General features: G+C 41.1%; 1 protein-coding gene across 6 annotated transcripts in view; it reads right to left on the reverse strand.

The window, feature by feature from the left end:
• Positions 1–19,047, reverse strand: part of KIF1B (kinesin family member 1B) — a 122,478-nt gene that overhangs the window by 67,065 nt on the left and 36,366 nt on the right. For 3 of the 6 annotated variants that reach the window (XM_077763826.1, XM_077763824.1, XM_077763827.1), the window contains exons 9-16: positions 18,614–18,689; positions 17,800–17,878; positions 16,560–16,702; positions 11,775–11,908; positions 4,898–4,977; positions 4,245–4,320; positions 1,124–1,203; positions 519–625 (exon numbers count right to left, since the gene is read on the reverse strand). In XM_077763826.1, the coding sequence (XP_077619952.1) occupies positions 519–625; positions 1,124–1,203; positions 4,245–4,320; positions 4,898–4,977; positions 11,775–11,908; positions 16,560–16,702; positions 17,800–17,878; positions 18,614–18,689 (775 nt within the window). Of the gene's footprint in view, positions 1–518; positions 626–1,123; positions 1,204–4,244; positions 4,321–4,897; positions 4,978–11,774; positions 11,987–14,950; positions 14,993–16,559; positions 16,703–17,799; positions 17,879–18,613; positions 18,690–19,047 lie in introns of all 6 variants that reach the window. The other 3 variants (XM_077763825.1, XM_077763822.1, XM_077763823.1) reach the window with 2 other exon arrangements.

Below are 19,047 nucleotides of genomic sequence, written 5' to 3' on the forward strand. Positions count from 1 at the left end.
GAAAACCATCAGAAATTTTAAGATTTATGTACTATCCAGAAACTTAAGATCAAAAGCTAATATTTTGATTAAAGGAATGAATCATATAGCACAAAAATATCATTAGATTATTGTTTTGTTAATAACCTGGGCAAAAATCAAGACTAACTTCTTCTTCCCTTTTAGATAAAAAAGTTCTACTGGGTTAAAATCAGAGGTCCTTCAAATCTCCCACTACCCAGAATATTTGTTCCTTTCTTACTTGTCTATTAATTAATTAACATTCAAGACCAAGCCTAATTGCCTCTGTCCTGCTCAGTTCTTGGCAGTCCCAAAAGGGCTCCCTTTGTCCAGCCTATTTTCATGTAAAACAGCTATGTCCGTCCCGGCATTTGTAAGCAGCCCAGGTTTCTCCATTTTCCAAATATTAGGTTGTACAAGAAAATATCACTGAAAGAGACAGGGAATACCATGCCTTGGTGATTTCTAATAATATGGAAGGAAAAGGTTGTTGGAAAAGCTAAGCCAGGAACTCTCACCGTCCCCACTGTTGTTTCTCTCGCTCCGGAAGATACAATGCTCTTCTTTAATGTGAGCCCCACTCAGCACGATGTCCTGGCGCCGCTCAGCATCTGCTTGGCCAACCCTGAACACAAGGGAAAGTGTTTCCCAGGGAAATTCAGACACAAAAAGCACTGAAAACAATGAACCTCTTTCTCCCAAAGAATATTCCTTGGTATGTACAAAAAAGGTAACGCTTCTTTTTATCGGAGTCTTTCAACTGCAAATTTTATTTTCACATATGATCAACCTCCCTTCATGAGAATAAGAAACATCAATGTAATAAGGATACATCAATGTAACTCACTCAGCTTTATAAAAAGACACGAGTGAACTAATCTCCCTAATGAATTCATACAAGAAGTTAGAAAAAATTTTTACTTAGGGTTTTTAGGGAAAACTACATGTTAACTGGTTCAGCTGACTAAAGTGCTTATACAATCTGGGAAGACAAGATAGTTTACAACTATTTTGGACAGGAAAAAGCAAATTACAACAAATTTTTCAAAAAACAACTTCCTTATAGTTATTCAATCACTGAAGAGAACAGAAAACGTTAAGTAACCAAAAGAAACAAATATACCTTGTAATTCCATCTTTGATGTAATAAAGCAGGCACTCAGACATGAGTGGGTCTTCATTGAGGTTAACAAGATGTGGGGTCTGAAAGAGGGTACAGATGATCAATTTGGAGCAAGTACAACTGCACAGGCTGTGACAAATACAGTGACTACAGGAAGCTCATGGCTACCCGTATTACCTACAGTCCCTAGGTGAGGGACCTCTTTCATTCCTAGTTGCAATTTCATTATAAACACAAAACGCTCTCTTCAGGCCTTCTCAAATTATACCAATGCATTCTATTTAAAAACATGAGTTCTGGGATAAAGAACAAGATCCGATTCTTGATAAGGTCAAAGCATGAAGAATACAAAAGAAAAAGAAGGACAGGTTGATTCTCTGGATGGGTCAATCACAATTTTTGTAAGTACCTGGACAAAAATCTTGAAGGGGAAGAAGGGAGGCCACTTTGACATATTGATTATTTGAGCTGAAGGCACTTGAAAAACAGCAACCACCCCTGCCCCACCCTCACCTGAAGACAGGTCCTCCTCAAGGACTTCAGCTGTCATGTCCCCTCCGGAAGTCCATCAACTAGGGAGGATGGACTATTGTCCCAAGAGAGGACACCAGAAGTGGACACCAGACAGACTTTGTCACAAACAATCACACTTCCCATCTATTCTCCCAAGGGCCCCTTCACCTTTCTTGAAAATCGTTCACTCCCTCCTGAGAGGCTTCCGTCCAGGCTCCCCTCTCCCTACTAACATGGTATTTAAGTCTGAACTCTAAGCCCTCCTGGGGAGTCACTCACTTCCCCTGGGGCGCTCCCACACATACATGAAACAGACATGTTAGTAAACTTATTTTTGTTTTTCTCTTATTAATCTGTTATTACAGGGCTCTCAACTAAAAACTCAGAAGGGTGGAGGGAAAACTATTTTTCCTTTCTACAATCTCAAGAAATACTTAAGTTTTCATTTACACATCCCCACATCCTCTCTCACTTCCTTCTATAATTTTTATCGCTTCTTCCATGGTCCCAGTTACTATCTTTAATTCATTAGTCTTTATCTTCAAGAAAAAAATTAAAATTATTGTCATTTAATATACACATCTTGTAAAAGTCCTCTTCATCTAACTCTAATATTTCTAAAATCTTTGAAAAACCAACCTTCTTTGGTGAAAATACCCCACTGGAATCCAAAAATAAGTCACATGGTCTTGGGGTCAAAATCTACTCAAGACAGTGCCAGCAAAGGTGGAAAAATGAAAGATGAGTCAGATAAAAGAGTTAACCGGGGATGAGAAAGATGATTAAAACGAAATTAGAAAAAGCTCAACATTAGCATCTGCCTCTGGAGTTTAAGAGCTCTGCTGGTTTGAGAAAATCAAAGTCCTCTGTGGGTCCTGTTCTTTAAAACCTATCATGACACTGGCCTCAGAAAAAGGGAATCCTAGAAACAGGTTTTGTTTCCCCTTGCCTTAAAAGTATTCTCTCCCTCCCCCAATTTTACTGAGGAATGACTGACAAAATGGTATATATTTAGGTTGCACAACATGTTTTTTTAAAGGCATCCAATGTGTCAATTTAATACACATACACATCGTGTAATGATTACCACAATCAAGTTAACACATCAGAAACAGGTTCTGAAACTGAATTTGGATGTGGCCAATGATGTATCCCTTCCTTACCTGGGGAAATCTAGAAAATTAAAACAAAATGCATAAAATTAAAGTAAGAACAAGCTTTGGAAACAGAGATCTCAGGGAATTCTGGGCTGTTTATACCACAACACTAATTCAAGTTATTTATAACTTGTGTTAAATGTCATATTTTTACAAGTTGTTACCAAATGTTTCCATGTAGCTCTTAACACTGAAAGACGTTGTAAAATCTTTTAATATACACAAAGGCACAAATTCTATCAAACGTAGAACTGCTAACACCTCTACAATCTTAACTATCATATCTCAATAAATAACGTCTTACTGAAGCAAATACTATTAAACTGTGAAAACCACGGATCCTTGGCAATACCAGCAGACAAAATACTGTTATTATTGTTCCAGTACTACAGTATGTATTTAAGACGTCTTTAGGACAATCTTCTTTGTTGAAAATAATGCACTGGAATTTCCAAAAAAGTTATGTGACCTTGACAGAAAAACCAAACCAAAAGAACCCCAGCAAACACCAGGAATATTTCATATCACGTAAAAACAAAAATGGAAAACTCCCCACTCACTCTAATGCTAACCTAGAGAGATCACCATCAGACCTTTGCAGAATATCTTTAAATCTCTAATAGCCAATTTGGGGTCATTTGAAATGAAGGGCCACTATTACTGGCATGAATATATTTACTTTATAAATCAATTTATGTTTTATTACTGTCAAATGAGAAGAACACAAAAATAATCATTTGATAATAGTTTTCCAGTATCTAACAATAACTAGGAAGCAACTTAGTAAAAGAACAAAACAACAACAACAAAAAGTCCAAAACCAGACCCACCTCACTATTCTAATTGGCTACAAGGTAACTACTACCTAATAACTATGATAATAGAAGTAGGAGGGTAACTACTGGAGTTTTATTTATTTTTTTTTAAACTAAGAAGGGGGCAGAGGCGGCTACAAGGGTGAGGACAGGAATTGCTTTACTTAGTACAATGGCTGTCTGTAACACAAACTAAAGAAGCAAACTTGAGTGGTATCCTTCTAAACAAACCTGAATGGCTGAAACTGCTTCCACAGAGTTATAAATCAGGGCTGCTGGCATCTGTGGGAAAATCTACATAGAAAGAGTAGCCAAACTGAAGCAAGGTATGCTAGGTGACAGGCTGGGAACTGAAGAGAAAGCAACAACGCACATGAGTAAACATACTGAATCATGACCGGAAGTTAGATTTATGGCCTTGGGTTTTGTTCTGTAAACAGCAAACATACAGGCATTTTAGAAATAGGTTGCCCTCTTACTATAAGATGAAATCAGAAATGTCTGAAATTAAGCCAAATCCCAAGACAAAATGAAGGGAAGAGGGGCCAGCCCTGAAATGCTGGAAGTGCCTCAGTGGCCAAGACAAACAGGAATTTCGTCTTCTGTTTGGTGGAGTTTCACAACACTGTGTCCTACCTTCTTAGGTGAGAAAACTCCCAGGGTTCCTCCGTCTTCTCGAATGGCAACTCCCATCTCAGCCAACAAGGCCTCTCTGAAAAAACAACAAACGCATTAGAATACCAACACCAAATGTCAATTAAATCAGTCTCACATGAACTAGAAAATAAAGCATGCGGAGCAAAAACTACCGTCTGTGTTAGTAATACAAATGTGAAAAATCTGTCTATCCCATCATTAATGAGAAATTATTTTTAAGAAAAAGAGAACATTCATGGAGGAGGGCACTCGTGGGGATGAGCACTGGATGTTATATGGAAACCAACTTGACAGGGGCGCCTGGGTGGCTTAGTCGGTTAAGCGTCCGACTTTCGCTTAGGTCATGATCTCGCGGTTCGTGGGTTCGAGCCCCGCGTCGGGCTCTGTGCTGCCTGCCAGCTCAGAGCCTGGAGCCTGTTTCAGTCTGTGTCTCCCTCTCTCTCTGACCCTCCCCTGCTCATGCTGTCTCTCTCTCTCTCNTTCTGTTCCCATGTTAGGTAAAGTTATATTCACCCAAATAAAGGGGGGGGCGCCCTTCACTTTTACTTCCAGTTCATCTTCCCCTTCTATAAAAGGAATCCCAGTTCCCCTCAGAATGTGCAGACACCCCCAGAACTTAATAACGTCCTGACCTCTCCATTCTGATGGCCTCTGTTTTACGCAGCTTCTCTTCCCAGGTTTCATTCAGCTCAGCAATGATCTTCTCCGATTCCTAAGGGAGGAAGTCCACAGTTAAAGTGAAGAGCCTTATGAAATGACAGGCTACGTCTGGGAAGGACAGCAAGATGCCCTTTGTGGGTATGAGGCAGAATCTAATACAGTGAGATTTTTCTCCTTTCTTATTATGCACAATAAAAATCATGAAGACTAGATCTAACGTTAAAGCAGCCCTAGATATACAAATTCTCCTATGTCCTAATAGTGAGTGAGTGTGTATGTGTGTGTTTACTGAAGGAAGAGTAAGCAACATCCAAACATGCAAGACACTGTTCCCTAGTATCTTAGACAGCTACTTCTACTAAAGAATAAAGCCACCAAGGGTTTATTTATTGCTTTTGTTTCATCACTGTAATTTCACCCTAACACTGACGGGGCTCCGAACACATCTGTCTAAAATACGGCATCTTGGCATACTATTTTAAGCTGAGGTAATGGGAGAAACGGTATCTGCAGGAAGGACTCTGATCTTCTCAAGCAAGTTTTAAGGCCCTCCCTGCACCTGGAGAAAAGACACATCCTCATCTCCAAAGGAGGAGCAGCACCAGGAGGAGTGTGAACAAATAGGCCCCCCACCCCCATCCCATCATAATTTCCCATGACTCTTCCCTCGTCATCAAACCTAGCCCCAAAATGCTCAGGCTTAACACCGCTTTGGGTCTTCATTTTATTATGAAGGCTCCCGTGTCACAGAAAACTTATATTAAATCAACTTGTGTGCTTTTCTCTTTTTAATCTTTTGTCACAGAAGCCCCAGCCAAGAAGCTGAAGGGTAAATGAATGATATTTTTACTCCCCGGTAACACGACACCCTCTCGAACACAACCCAGTATCTGCTATACAAGGTTTAGTACCCATTTCATCTGCAGGCATGGAGCCACTGAAGTAACACTTTCCTAGTCTCGTGGTGAGTGTTTGTCAATGCCAGAAATACAAAAACAAAAACATGTTTCCTGCTCTCAAGGAATTTACCGTATACTAGGGAGAGAGAAATAACCATTGATTCGCTCACTCGGTAGTTATACACCATGTCATTACATGCCAAACCCTGGCTCAGGCAACCAGAGGTGGGGCAAGGGACAAAATCTCCGTCTTTGTGAGACTTACATTCTGGTAAAGAGCCTGAAGTAATCGATTTTAAACAAGAATTCAGATATATAGTGTATCAGAGAGCAGCAGTACCTTGGAGAAAAAGCAAGAAAGGGAAGGGGGTGAGTGAGGGAGCAGTCTGGGGTGGGGCTGTCAGGACAGGGTTTGCTGCCAAGGTGCTGTGTGAGCAGAGACAAGGAACAGGGGCTACCACACAAATACGTGAGGGAAGAAACGGCTGCCATTTCCCAGGAACGACGGTGTGGCCAGAGCAGCACGCCTGCGCACTGTGCACAGGCAGGGCAGGAGGCGGCCACACAACAGGAGCCCAGGTGCCAGAAGTGAAGCACTCACAGGCGGCTGGAGAAACGGGCGAACGTGAGAAGGATGCTCATACTGATGAATGGAGGACAAGCAGGGATCAACTCAGTGGAAAATGGAGGCAGCCGGAGGAAGCCTGCAAGGGGGATGAGCACATGCAGAAAGCAGGACAATCTAGTCACGCAGACAAAAGTAGAAAGTCAAATGAGGGGGACGAGGAGCCTAACGATGATGAGATGATAGCTCTGGTGATGGCAGTGGTTGTGATGAAAACCCTGCACAGTTTACAAAATATTTCTCTGTCTGATTCACTGAACAGGCTATTGTCAGAAGCCCCTGGGATCTGAAAACATAATTCTCTACACAGAAAGAAAACAGTGAACATGTAATACAATCAACGCTAACGTGTCTGCGATTTGGTTTTCTGGAATGAGACATGAGAGCATGTAAAAAAAAAGCCATGAGTGAAAACTCCAGGCGGCAGGGGGCGAAAGCAGAGGGGTACAAGCGCAGAGGAGAAACAAACGGGAGAGCATGACGATGACGGTGAGGAACAGCAACAGCTAGCGAAGTGGGGTAAAGAGCAAAACTGACGACCGACTCAGAAACGTCAGAAACTGCATGGGCATCGGTACGGTCCGCACAAAGGGGGCCACTGCAAAGGTGCTTTCAGGGCAGAGTCCATCACAACGTGGGGGTGCCAGAGCAAGTCTGCAGAGGGAGCGGGGAGGGTGGAGCGAAAGAGACAAAACCACCCAGGCGGGCCATCATCAGCGCTGCCGGCAGACTCCAGCAGCTACCCGGACGGCGTCTCTGCACAGTCCTCGCAGCACTGACTTCACACGCAGTGCACCTGCCACTCCCTAGTGAAGGGAGGAACCCAAGTGCCACACCAGAGGGCCAGCAACCAAAACGCCCACACAACTGTGGCAAGGAGTGAGATGGCCAGGAAAGGAAGCATACAAGGACCCAAGTGGCCAGTAAGTACCACAGAAGTTCTTCAAACAAGAACTCTAACAGAGTAGCATTACGTGTTTTTGCATATACTGTGAACGGGTAAATACAAGACCGATGAAAGACGGCTGGTGAGAAACCTTTACAGTCTCCAAATGGTCACTGTGAACATGCAGGGCGAGCACAACAGGCTGCCCAAACTGCAGCAACGGGACCAGGGCTTATTATGCAGTGTGTGGCCCACAAGCCGCTGACGTTGCATACAGAATAAACTGACCCAGGAGATACTTAACTATTTTTCTTCTGCGCTGGTTATTTTCATGAGCACATTGTGTCTGATAAGAGGTTTATCTGGCTACATGCAAGCTTTTCCATTTTGGGGCAACTGTAAACTCATCCCTAAAATGCAAAAATCGCTATCTAAGGACCCTCTTGTCTTTTGCTGCCAATGTGAACATGAACTCTCTAATTTTACTTCCTACCTGGAGGGTAAGTCAGGCCACGATCTCTTTGTAAAAAAGAGACTTAATGAGTTAGCTGAGTATGATACTGTTTTTATTTTTCATTACAGCTTCAAGTTCCAATTTTTATGTTGTCTCAGAAGCTGTTTTTTAAAACTCTGAAGAAAGGTCAGAGAAAATGATATCGAGCAAAACTTCAGTGCTAGAAAAGGCGTTTATTCCAGAACCATTCTAGAGAGAAAGTACCTTGGGGCCAGAGAAGCTACAGACTAACCTGAGGCCACACTATTTCCTGAGCCACTAAACCCTAGAGCTGGGTTTCCTGACTCTTGATGTTCTTCCTTTAATTAAAGCAGAATCAACGGGCTTTAAAGAAAATACTCAACAAAACAGCTCTCCATTGATTAAGAAAGAGTAAAGGATATTATTCTTTCCTGAAGCTTGAACAGTGAACTGAGCTGCCAGTAGGAGACAGCTGTGGTCCCTGAGCTGTCAAGCTGGTCTGCAGGCAGGCCTGGCACACTGGTGCTCAGTGCTGCCCAGAACTCCAGAAGCCCAGCTCAAGATTATGCTGAAACTGGAATTCACGCTTCAGAAACGAGGAGTCGAGACAAATCTTTAAGGGTCCTTCCTTCGTGCAGGTAGTACCCAAACACAAAAAAACCCCAAAAAGCAATGACATCAGGAACCTTTTTTTCCTTTCTAATGTTTATGTCAGCACAGAGCCCGACGCGGGGCTCGAACCCACAAACCGTGAGATCATGACCTGAGCTGAAGTCGGACACTTAACGGACTGAGCCACCCAGGCGCCCCAGGAACCTTTTTATTAAGTTCCAAGGAACACTGGGCTCTGGCGCCATTCAACTTTGGCCTGACACATCCTGTAGGTCTAGCTATCTGTACAGCGCTCCTTAATAATTGTGCTCACACAACTAAACACAATTTAATTTCTTTGTCATGATTCAGTTAAGGTGGCAGGAAAATCCACAGAACAAGTCAGAAATATTTCCACGAAAAAAAAAACATGGTTAAATTGTGATATTTAAAAGGTTAAACGCTTAGTACATGGAACATTCCTTGAAGCCATCAGATAGCCAAGGTTTTACTGTACTGAACACAGTATGCTCCATGAGTTAAGTTCCAAGTGCGGGGCCCTCGGGCTGCCTAGCACAGCATCTGCCCCTGCGTGCTTCTGTAATGGATATTTGTGGATATTTATAACCTAAGCTTTGGCGATGGCACTCCTAGTACTGACTGTGATGCCAGACTAATAAACACCAGAGCCACCACATAGTAGCTATAGTTACATATTTAAAACCTTACTGAAAAAGAATCCAAATCAAGGATATGGACACTCCAACTCAGTTTGAGTTGTGATTAAAAACTGAAAGCAATTATATTTCACTCTCTTTTGCCAGAGACGTTTGTGGAGGGGTCGAGATCTTTATGACAGCGCAACATAGGTCTCTTCCATATGGAAAGAAGGTATTCAAAAAAACAAAGTAGCAGCAACACATTGTGCAAAAGTCTTCTACCAACTGATCATATTTTTAAAGTCAGAAATAAAGAGAAGCAAAGGGAAATAAAATGTTGGGAAAGTGAATTAACCCCTGTTTTCCATTACAGTATTTTTCCTCTGCAGTATCGTGTCTTAGGAGCACAGTTCCAAAACATTCAACAATCAAAGGTCCAAAAATGAGAACTTCTCAAGCATTTCTATTGTACAACCACCGCCGTGCACTGTGCGCACAAGATCTTATCTGCCTGGGGCATTGAGATGCAGGTCTGCTGGGATGGAATTCTCACCATTCACAAAACAGGAGCAGAGCTAAGACGCTGAGGCCCTGGTGGATGCCGGGCTGCATTAAACACTCAAGATCCAATGCAAAACCATCCAGAAGCAATTTTCTAAAGCTAGGGGAAATGGAAGACTGTACTTATTTTGGCTTAAAAGAAAATGAAAACAGAAAAATTTCTTTTCTGATGAAAGTGAGAACAGTTTTGTTTTGGTGGGAAGTAGAACGACTGGGGGGAGGGTTCCTTGGTTAACAGCTGTGTTATTCCCCAGAAACTATTTGGAAAACACTGGGTGACCTAATTCTTAAAGAGTCTGGTTAATGTCTTGACTCCTAACATCCAATGATATTTTTCAGTTGGTCCCACCTGGCAGTTAGGGAAATTTTTCTCTTTCACGCCAAGATGCAAGTTAACGGAAAGTATAATCTCATTTGCACACCAAGGCTTTAATAGGCATATAGTGAGATTCAAAATCCCCAAAGACAAAGAACATTTCACATTAAATAGTAAGTGGGAGATCTCACCCCCTCCCCCCCAATCTCTGCATCCCCCGCACTGGCCTGAATAGAAAGAACCTGGCACAGTGACTTTGTCACTAATGCCTATTCATGAAAGAAACACACGCAGGAAGGGTTCCTGCACAGACTTCACTAATGTCTTTATTAAAATTTCAAAGGCAATTTTAAAATAGCAGAAATTACCCTTCAAGCTGCAGCAATTGATGAAAAGATGTCTCACCCTTCTCCCTTTGCTAGCTATTTCAGAACTTATCCACTTTCTGCTAACATGTTCTGAAGGAAAAGACAAGATCAACACTCTTGTTTCTGAAGCGCCTAAGCTTGGAAGCGAGTAAAATGCCAAGGGAAAAAGCAGGCTAAAACAGAAGCCCATTATTCATATAAAATCTTTTTATGGGAGTGCCTGATTAAGCATCCAACTCTTGATTTCACCTCAGGTCATGATCTCCTGGTTCATGAAATTAAGCCCTGCGCTGGGCTCTGTGCAGACAGCATGAAGCCTACTTTGGATTCTCTCTCTCCCTCTCCCCCTCTCTCTAATAAACATTTTTAAAAAATTAAATCTTTTTCGGCCTTACCTGAAAACCAAAATGAAAACATCTGCCATCTTCAATTATCAAGCTTCCTCCCCTTTTAGTGGTGAAAAAGCTCAGCAAACCTTTCCCGTCATTAATTTGTCAAGTGTGTCACTGTCCCCAACAGTCCCTGAGCAAGCAGCAGTTGTGGAGAGGACCGAGTGCAAACAAAGAGCCTGTTGCCTGCAAACACAACCGCAACTTCCCAGCTCCTTGAAAACCTTTCTCTGCCCTCCTTGCCTACCCCCTCACCCCCGCACTTGGGAATAGAAAGGTCCAAAGGTGTGGATCAAATGATTATCCTGGAGGTAACGGGCAAGGAAGAAGCAGCATTTGTGATAGTGTCACAGTGATTTGATGGATGGCACTGTGTGTTCTCACTGTAGTCACTGAGGGCAGGAAGGACCTGGGAGCGGGGAGTCAGCAGGCACTGCTACCGCGAACTTTCATATTCGTGGAGAGAGACAAGGAAGTACCCAACAGAGCCAAGCACAGCCTGGGGAAGCGAAGCGCTGAGGCCCGTGACCCTGTGTGCACTGGCACAGGAGGTGGCAGCCCTTCCACAGCCATGTGAACAGGGTCCAAGACTTTCCATGAACTTCTAGAAGTTATCATTTCACATGTTCTGAATAAACCTGGTGTAGCTACTCACATGTTCAAATTTTCAACTGTACATTTTACTAATACACACACGGCTCTATACAGAATTCCATCTTCAAATGAAACCAAGTGCTTCTAACAAATTAGTTTCCCACTAAATTTCTAAGTACACAATTTCCCCGTGACTTATAAACTACCTCAGAATTAAAGGACATACCTACTTATCAGTTATTTGCATGGCCAACCTGTGATCTCCCCATGCATCTCTCTAAATTCTGCCTGGCCATGTCAGACTCAAGCATTCTGATGCAAAGCAATTAATTATCTTATAAAGCATCAAATTCCATTTTCAGTACACCTCTAAGAATTAGAAAGTTCTTCCATATCCTGAACAAAAACCTCAGTGGTTTTTAAGTACTAGCTCTGCCTTATGGAACTACATAGAACACCTTTCATTCAGTCTGAATTATTACTTACCTTTAGGCGTTCAATGGCTTCTTCGCCTCCAGGTGTGGACATGATCCTCTCCTGAATACTGGTCACGGATGTTAGGCCCACCTGACTATTGAGTGAGCAGGAAGATGGAGATGAAGTAAGGGACCCCATGGATGCTGTGGAAAAATTGCCAGGGCGTTGATTCTCTGAGGCTAGCAAGTACCTATGCTTATTGTTCTGAAAATCTTTCAGATCTGGGAGACAGAGAGAAGGGAAGGCAGAAAAAGTAGAGAGGAGGGAAAGGAGCAGAGGGAGAAAAAAGACAGGAAGGAACACCAGCGTAAGAAAGGAGAGCATTAAAGCGCCAAGACAGACACGTTATAATACAAAGACAAGTTATAATTGTTCTAGATGGCAGTTCTAAAACATGTCTGTCTTTAATACTGGTATTATAGAGGTGAAGAACCACTTCTGAATTTAGAAACTAAAACACTCCAGTGTGGGTTAACGTTGTATCTGGTAGAGGGTAACCAGAACCTCAAAGAATAATCCTCAGGCACTTTGTAAATAAAACATGCTACATTCCTCCTAGTCTTTTTACAGCTTTGAATCTACAATGTTTTAAGTTTACACTACTCTTAAATCTCAGTAGTTGGAAAAAAAGGATGATCATTTATTTATTAATAGTATTAACCAGGCCCAGTATTTTATGGCATTCAACAAAAAAATCCCAAGAAGATGCTATAGTTAAAACCCTGAGCACTCAGTGGTATCCTTTGTAGAGCAGTATTTCAACATGCTAAAAAGGACCTCTAAAATATGCTTTTAAAAAGGAGAGGTAGCTGTAGAAATCATAAGAATTTTGTGTAAATTCTGATTAAGAACTCAGGGCCAATTGCCTCAACAGGCAAGGACTATTGGCAAATTAATGAAGTTGGTATGCTTTGTATTCATCTATTAGATCAAGCAAAATCAAGGCTGATTATTTGCTAATTATTGCAAAGTACGGCTCTTACTTTGCCTAACAGGACTACCAGGATTCACTGGGAGGTCGAGTTCCTGGTACTAAATGCAAGTTTTAGGGACATACTTTCACTTACTAAAAAGTCTTTAATACAACTGTAAGTTTTGTTTTTAAATTTAGTTCTGAGGGGTGGCTCAGGTGGTTGAGTGTCCGACTTCAGCTCAGGTCAGCCCATGGTTCGTGGGTTCGAGCCCCGCGTCGGGCTCTGTGCTGACAGCTTGGAGCCTGGAGCTGCTCCAGGTTCTGTGTCTCCCTCTCTCTCTGACCCTCCGGGTCTCATGCTCTGTCTCTCAAAAATAAATAAACATTAACAAAATTTAATAAATTAATAAATAAATAAATTTAGTTTTGATAAAAAGAGCCACAAACAACATAATTAATTTGCTCTGTGTACTTTTTTTTCGTTTGTCATCCTTGTCACAGACACCAGAGGAAAACCATAAGTACTGATGGACTTTTATTTTAAAATTAGCTCATATTTAAATTTGGGAAAGTCAACATTGCTTAAAATTTATCAAAACTAAGTTAAGTTTTCCCTAAATGACAGGAATCAAAGCAACGAGTCAGAAAACAGTACTATCTGCTCTCGCTGGGTCTACTCATCTCTATTTAATCAAAGCCATTTCTTGTAACTCCTTAAAACCAGTGGTTGCTTCAAGACAGTTTGAAAACCACCATCTGCAAATAGAGAACATAGGAAAGCAAGCAAGTTTTAGAAGGGCGGTGGGACTTGGAACAAAAAATCAGCCATCAGGTGACGGCAGCAAGGTAGGAAAGAGCAGCATGAATGGAGTTTAGAAGGTCCAGTGGACACATGCAAGCCCTAAAGGAAATTAAGAGTAGTAGATCGAAATGGAAATTCGTTAAGTACACCAGGGCTGCTTTCCTGCACGGGTACAAAATTAACTTTGTCATGCATAGCTTTTTGGGAGATGCCACAACTGCTCAGAAAAGAATGAGGCAACAAGCTGATAGCAGCACCACCTGGGGCACAAAAGCAAGAACAAGATGGCGTCTCTCTCACATCAGTATCGGTCAGCTTTGGAAATCTCAGACAGAGCTGTTCTGGCCCAAGAGCCACTCTGTATGGGAGTGTTACTGTGACGTCAAGGCCTCGCCTCATCACAGCGGCCAGGGCTACATTTCCTCTCTCCTGTGTATTTCCTCCCCGTCAAGCCCTATTACATGCCTCATTAAATGAACAAGCAAATCAATTAAAATCTAAACTTAAGCAAGAGGTCAAGATTCTTCATTTCTCCTAAGATAAAGATCCCCTCGCGGAAAGGGTAAGAAACCGTGTCCTCACCAACTTAATGATATACGTGGAGAGGACAACAAGGTGTGATCCTTTGTAAAATACCCTCATTTTGAGCACACATTTTAAATTTAATTTGTAATTCCAGGAAAGGAAAACAAAAGGTGGTTTTCCTAACCACCATGTAAGCTAAGGCCCGAGACATGGAGGAAACTAATCTAGCATGCGCACAGGTGGGTGCTAACCCAACATTCACAGAGCTGCTCCGTCACGGATAGTTTGGCCAACCGCAAGTGACTGTTTTTAATTATTCATACACTACGGCTCAGAGTTACACAGCTAACTTAAAAGGGTTTTTCTACTAAATAGCAGATCCTGAAGGAAATCAAGAGGCCAAAAAGGTGCAGTAATGATTAAAAGCTGGGGCTGAGTTACACTATCCAATCTAACCACACAGAAACCACGAGATCTCAGTACCAAATTAACCACCACAGGTAAGCAGTATCCTCGTGGGTAAAAATGGGCATAAAGGAACTTTTTCCAGAATCAGTGGCAGGATTAAATGAGATAATACATTCAAGGTCCATAGAACGGGGCCCAGCACTTCATCAACATTCAGGATATGTGAGGTGCTGTCATTGCTATCATTGTCCTCTATGACTTTGGATTCAGTTTAATCACAGAAGTGGAAAAACTGAAGAGTAGGAGTAGGAAGAGATTCTCAAGCCTGTCAACTATTTAATCCACAAAGTGAAATTCAGCAGTGTATTTGCTAAATGGAGAAGGGCTAAACCAGGATCATTTCTGAACCTACAATATGCTCTGTCTGGGATTTCCCTGTTAGGATTGCTAGCATGCAAAGCTCATTTTAAGGCTGATCCAGCCGAGGCAGAGTAGCAAATCAGAGCACTGGAAATAACCAATACATGAAATACACACATTTGCCTCCACTTCCAGAGTAATCATCGATCAATGGATCAACTGAAGGTAAGCAGGAGGGAAAATACAAGAAGGGTCAAAGTTCAGGTTCAGCAGTGACATAGAGAGGGAACAGCAGTATTTGGCATTTGGGAAGATGAAAAAATTAACATTTGGAATATATAATCATTTTGCACACTGTATTCACTTAAACTCAGGTGCTAATCAGTAAGAAGAACTAAACTCAAAGAGGCTTTTAACATCTTATCAGAATTCCAAACAATAGAATATTGTTTACTCAAAAGATAAAAATATGCTTTATCAAATAAACCCATATAACATCCTACCTGAATCATCCAGTTAACTCAACTTCTGATTACACATTAGGCAGGCTGAGGTTAAAAAAAGATTTTTTTTTTTAATGTTTATTTATTTTGGGGGAGAGGGAGAGAGAGAGAGCGAGTGAGCATGTGTGCGCATGCAAGTGGGAAGGGGCAGAGAGAGAGAAGGAGAGAGAATCCCAAGCAGGTTCCACACTGTCAGTGTGGAGTCCAACATGGGGCCTGATCTTAAGAGCTGCGAGATCATGACCTAAGCCTAAATCAAGGTAGACACTTAATCAACTGAGTCACCCAGGTGCTTCCCAGAAAAAGACTCATTTTAAGACAATACTGTGAAATAATATTCTCTGGAAGTCTCATTCTTAAACTTGATAGGAAATGAATATTTTCCCCTTTATGTGTTCATAGCGAGTGAGGTGGGGAGTGTTTCTTAATCATTTTGCAGGAGGGGAAAGATACCACTCAAAGGTAAATGATATCTGAAAGGGGGCTGAAATAGCATGTTTGTTATACATCTATTATTGCTAATGCATTAATCCAGAGAAACGCATAATACAAAAACAAAAATTTCAAGTAATATTTTTATGAAGTGATTAATTTCTCAGTAAAAATAAGCTGAACATTCCAAATAAACTTCACTGCTGATCTAAAATGAAAACCTAATAAAAATACAAGCAATGAGGGGCACCTGGGTGTCTCAGTTGGTTAAGTGTCTGACTCTTGATTTCAGCTCAGGTCATGATCTCACAGTTCACAGAGATGGAGCCTCACACAGGGCACTGTGCTGATAGCATAGAGCCTGCTTGAGATTCTTTCTCTTTCTCTCTCTGCCCCTCCCCATCTCGTGCACACACACACTGTCTCTCTCTCTCTCTCTCTCTCTCTCTCACGATAAAGTTAAAAATACATATTTAAGGGGCACCTGGGTGGCTCAGTCGGTTAAGCGTCTGACTTCGGCTCAGGTCATGATCTCACACTTCGTGGGTTCGAGTCCCACNAAATAAAAATGTAATTAAAAAAATATATATGTATATTTAAAAATATAAAGCAGTAACGTATTTACATTTTAAAAACTAATTTCATGACTTCAACTGGATAGCCTGTTACTACTACATAAAGAAATTCTGAGATCATTTTCATTGGATTTTCTTAAAACTTAAGAAAAAGCAAAAAGAAAAAAACCCCTTTTTCTACCATCTAACTTCATCAAGCTCTTTTAACCTAAGTTTAAATATAACAACCCTGAAGAGGAAAAGATCCGAGTTTGTGCTGATCCTTAATTCACTTACTATCAATAATGTCGCCCAGTCCCTGAGCACGAAGAAGGTCCTTCAGCCGTGTCACTTCCTCCTTTAATTCCCGAACCAGCTTGGCATTGGGGTCCTCGTTGATAACAGCATTGCATTTAATTTGCTTTGCACGATCTGCATATCTATATAAAAAAAAAGGAACATTCATTTTTGCCATTCCTCAAGTACTCTACTTCTCATAAGTAACATATCATCATTTCTACCTCTAAATCAAACAGCTTGAGTATTTACACATTTTATAAGCCTTAATAATAACACACGCACAGGACATTTTACAGGAAGTATGAAGAAAAAGGCCCAGGTGAATTTAGTGATTTACCCAAAATCATTAAAAAAAAAAATACCAGAAAAGACTCCTAACGAATTTGTCAGACTATATAGTGTTCTTTCCATTATATTAGAAGTATCTTCAATGGAAGAAGAGTAGGAAGTTCCAGATTAAAGTAATAAATAAACACTATTACACATATAGAAGTACAGCTGACCCTTGGACAACACAGGTTAGAACTGTGCAGGTCCACTTGTAATCGGATTTTTTCTGATAAATACAGTCCAGTACTGTAAATGTATTCTCTTCCTTATGATTTCCTTAGTAACATTTTCTTTCCTATAACTTACTTTATTGTAAGAATACAGTATAAGATATATGTTTATCAACTGTTTATATTATCGTCAAAGCTTCTGATCAACAGTAGGTTATTAGTCAAGTTTTTGGGGAGTGAAGTTATATGCAGATTTTCAACCGTGCAGATGACTGGCACCCATAACCACTGAGCTGAGCTGTTCAAGGGCCAACTGTGTTCTATTAGTGAACATTCTGTAATTTTTTTAACATAACACATATCCCTAACTGCATTACCTGCTGAGGCCCGAGCATCTCTATAATGACAAACACCACAAGAAGGGGCCTTTTTACAGGGATGAAAATGATAAGAAACTTTCACTATTATCTAGAAGTTATCCAAACATCTCACTTGAGTGATTTTAATATCTTTCCTATGAAAAAGTTCCTGTATTTGCCAGTGAAACTGAAAACTCTTAACAGGTAAATTCTATTATGGTAAAAGTCTCCCCCAGCACGTGTTTTCCCTGTTGTGAGAGGGCTGGATCATTACTTACACAAAACATCACCCACACATCCTAAGAAACTCCATGGCATAACAAAATGATTTATGGTGCCACACTGTTTTATTTTGCTATTGAGATCAGACTGGAGTACCTCAAAGTGCTCAAAGTTTCATCATAGTTGATATCTGCTGGGCTCAGAGCAGCAACCATTGCAGTCCGAGAATTACCACCTAAGAAGATGAATCATGGTTATCTCAAATCATAGTCATTTTAGAAAGAACTTTATTAAATATTGTCAAATTGGACAGCACAATCTCAGATCCTAAGACTTAACCAAAAGTCAACAAATGTCCCAAATGTTCCTATGCCAGGCACTGCTACCCTCTTAATCTTGGTGTTTGCATCTACTGTGACCGGCTTCCCTCACCCCACTCCAGCTAAGGCCTCAGCCACTCCACAGAAGTGCTCTTAATGAGTGAAAGTCACAGTGATGTGGACAGTCCAACAGGCTATTTATTCTCAGCCTCTTCCTTCCATCAGCAACATTTGACATAGCTGATCATTCCCTTCTTTCCATCAGGAAGGAGGGAAAGAGGCTAACAGAACAGAGAATAAAGAGCAATGACCTGAAGGTCCTAAAACATCAGCAAAAAGGCAACATGGAGTTTTCAAAGAGGTCTGAAGAAGGAGCCAAAGTTTGAAGCAGGTGTGGTTAGGAAGGCAACCACACCACAGTTCATGTTCCAAGGTCAATGAGATAGGGGAGAAAACCCTGATTTAAAGGTGAGCAAATCCAACCAGCTTAATTCAAGAGCAAAAATGAAAAGAAGGAGGGAGGAGTCAGATTAGTAACATGGATATCTAGAGATTATTCTTCTCCGAAACAAACATACAAGACAATTAACCATAAATGGTAATCAGTAAGCAGTTTTAAAAAGATAACCACACACCAGTGTTCAACATACCTAGATTTTCCCGAAGGAGCCAAGTAAGTACAGAATCCCTGTAGGGAATAAAATCAGTTTTCTTTTTCTTCTTACTCTATTAAACAGAAAGAAATGGTCTTAGCATGGCTAGGGAGGAAATTTACATGGAAGGCAAGCAAGTCTAAAAGTCCCAAGCAAATTACAGTAGAACCCCATCACTGCTGAAATTTAATACTCATGGCTTCAATTCTTCACAATACCCAAATTTCATGCAATGAAGTAATTTAAAACATTCTATTTTGAAAAATTTACAACACACACAGCAGTTTAGAGTGATATAATGAGTTACCATATATCTATCATCCACCTTATCAGTATTTTGCCAATCATGTTTCTGTTATCCCTCAAACACTTTATTTACGCTGTGTCTTCCTGAACCATTTTGGAATAAACTGCAGACACCATGCCCTTTC

Source organism: Crocuta crocuta, unplaced genomic scaffold (assembly GCF_008692635.1).
Source record: "Crocuta crocuta isolate KB4526 unplaced genomic scaffold, BGI_CrCroc_1.0 scaffold13, whole genome shotgun sequence".
In the NCBI taxonomy this organism is placed as follows: Eukaryota; Metazoa; Chordata; class Mammalia; order Carnivora; family Hyaenidae; genus Crocuta; species Crocuta crocuta.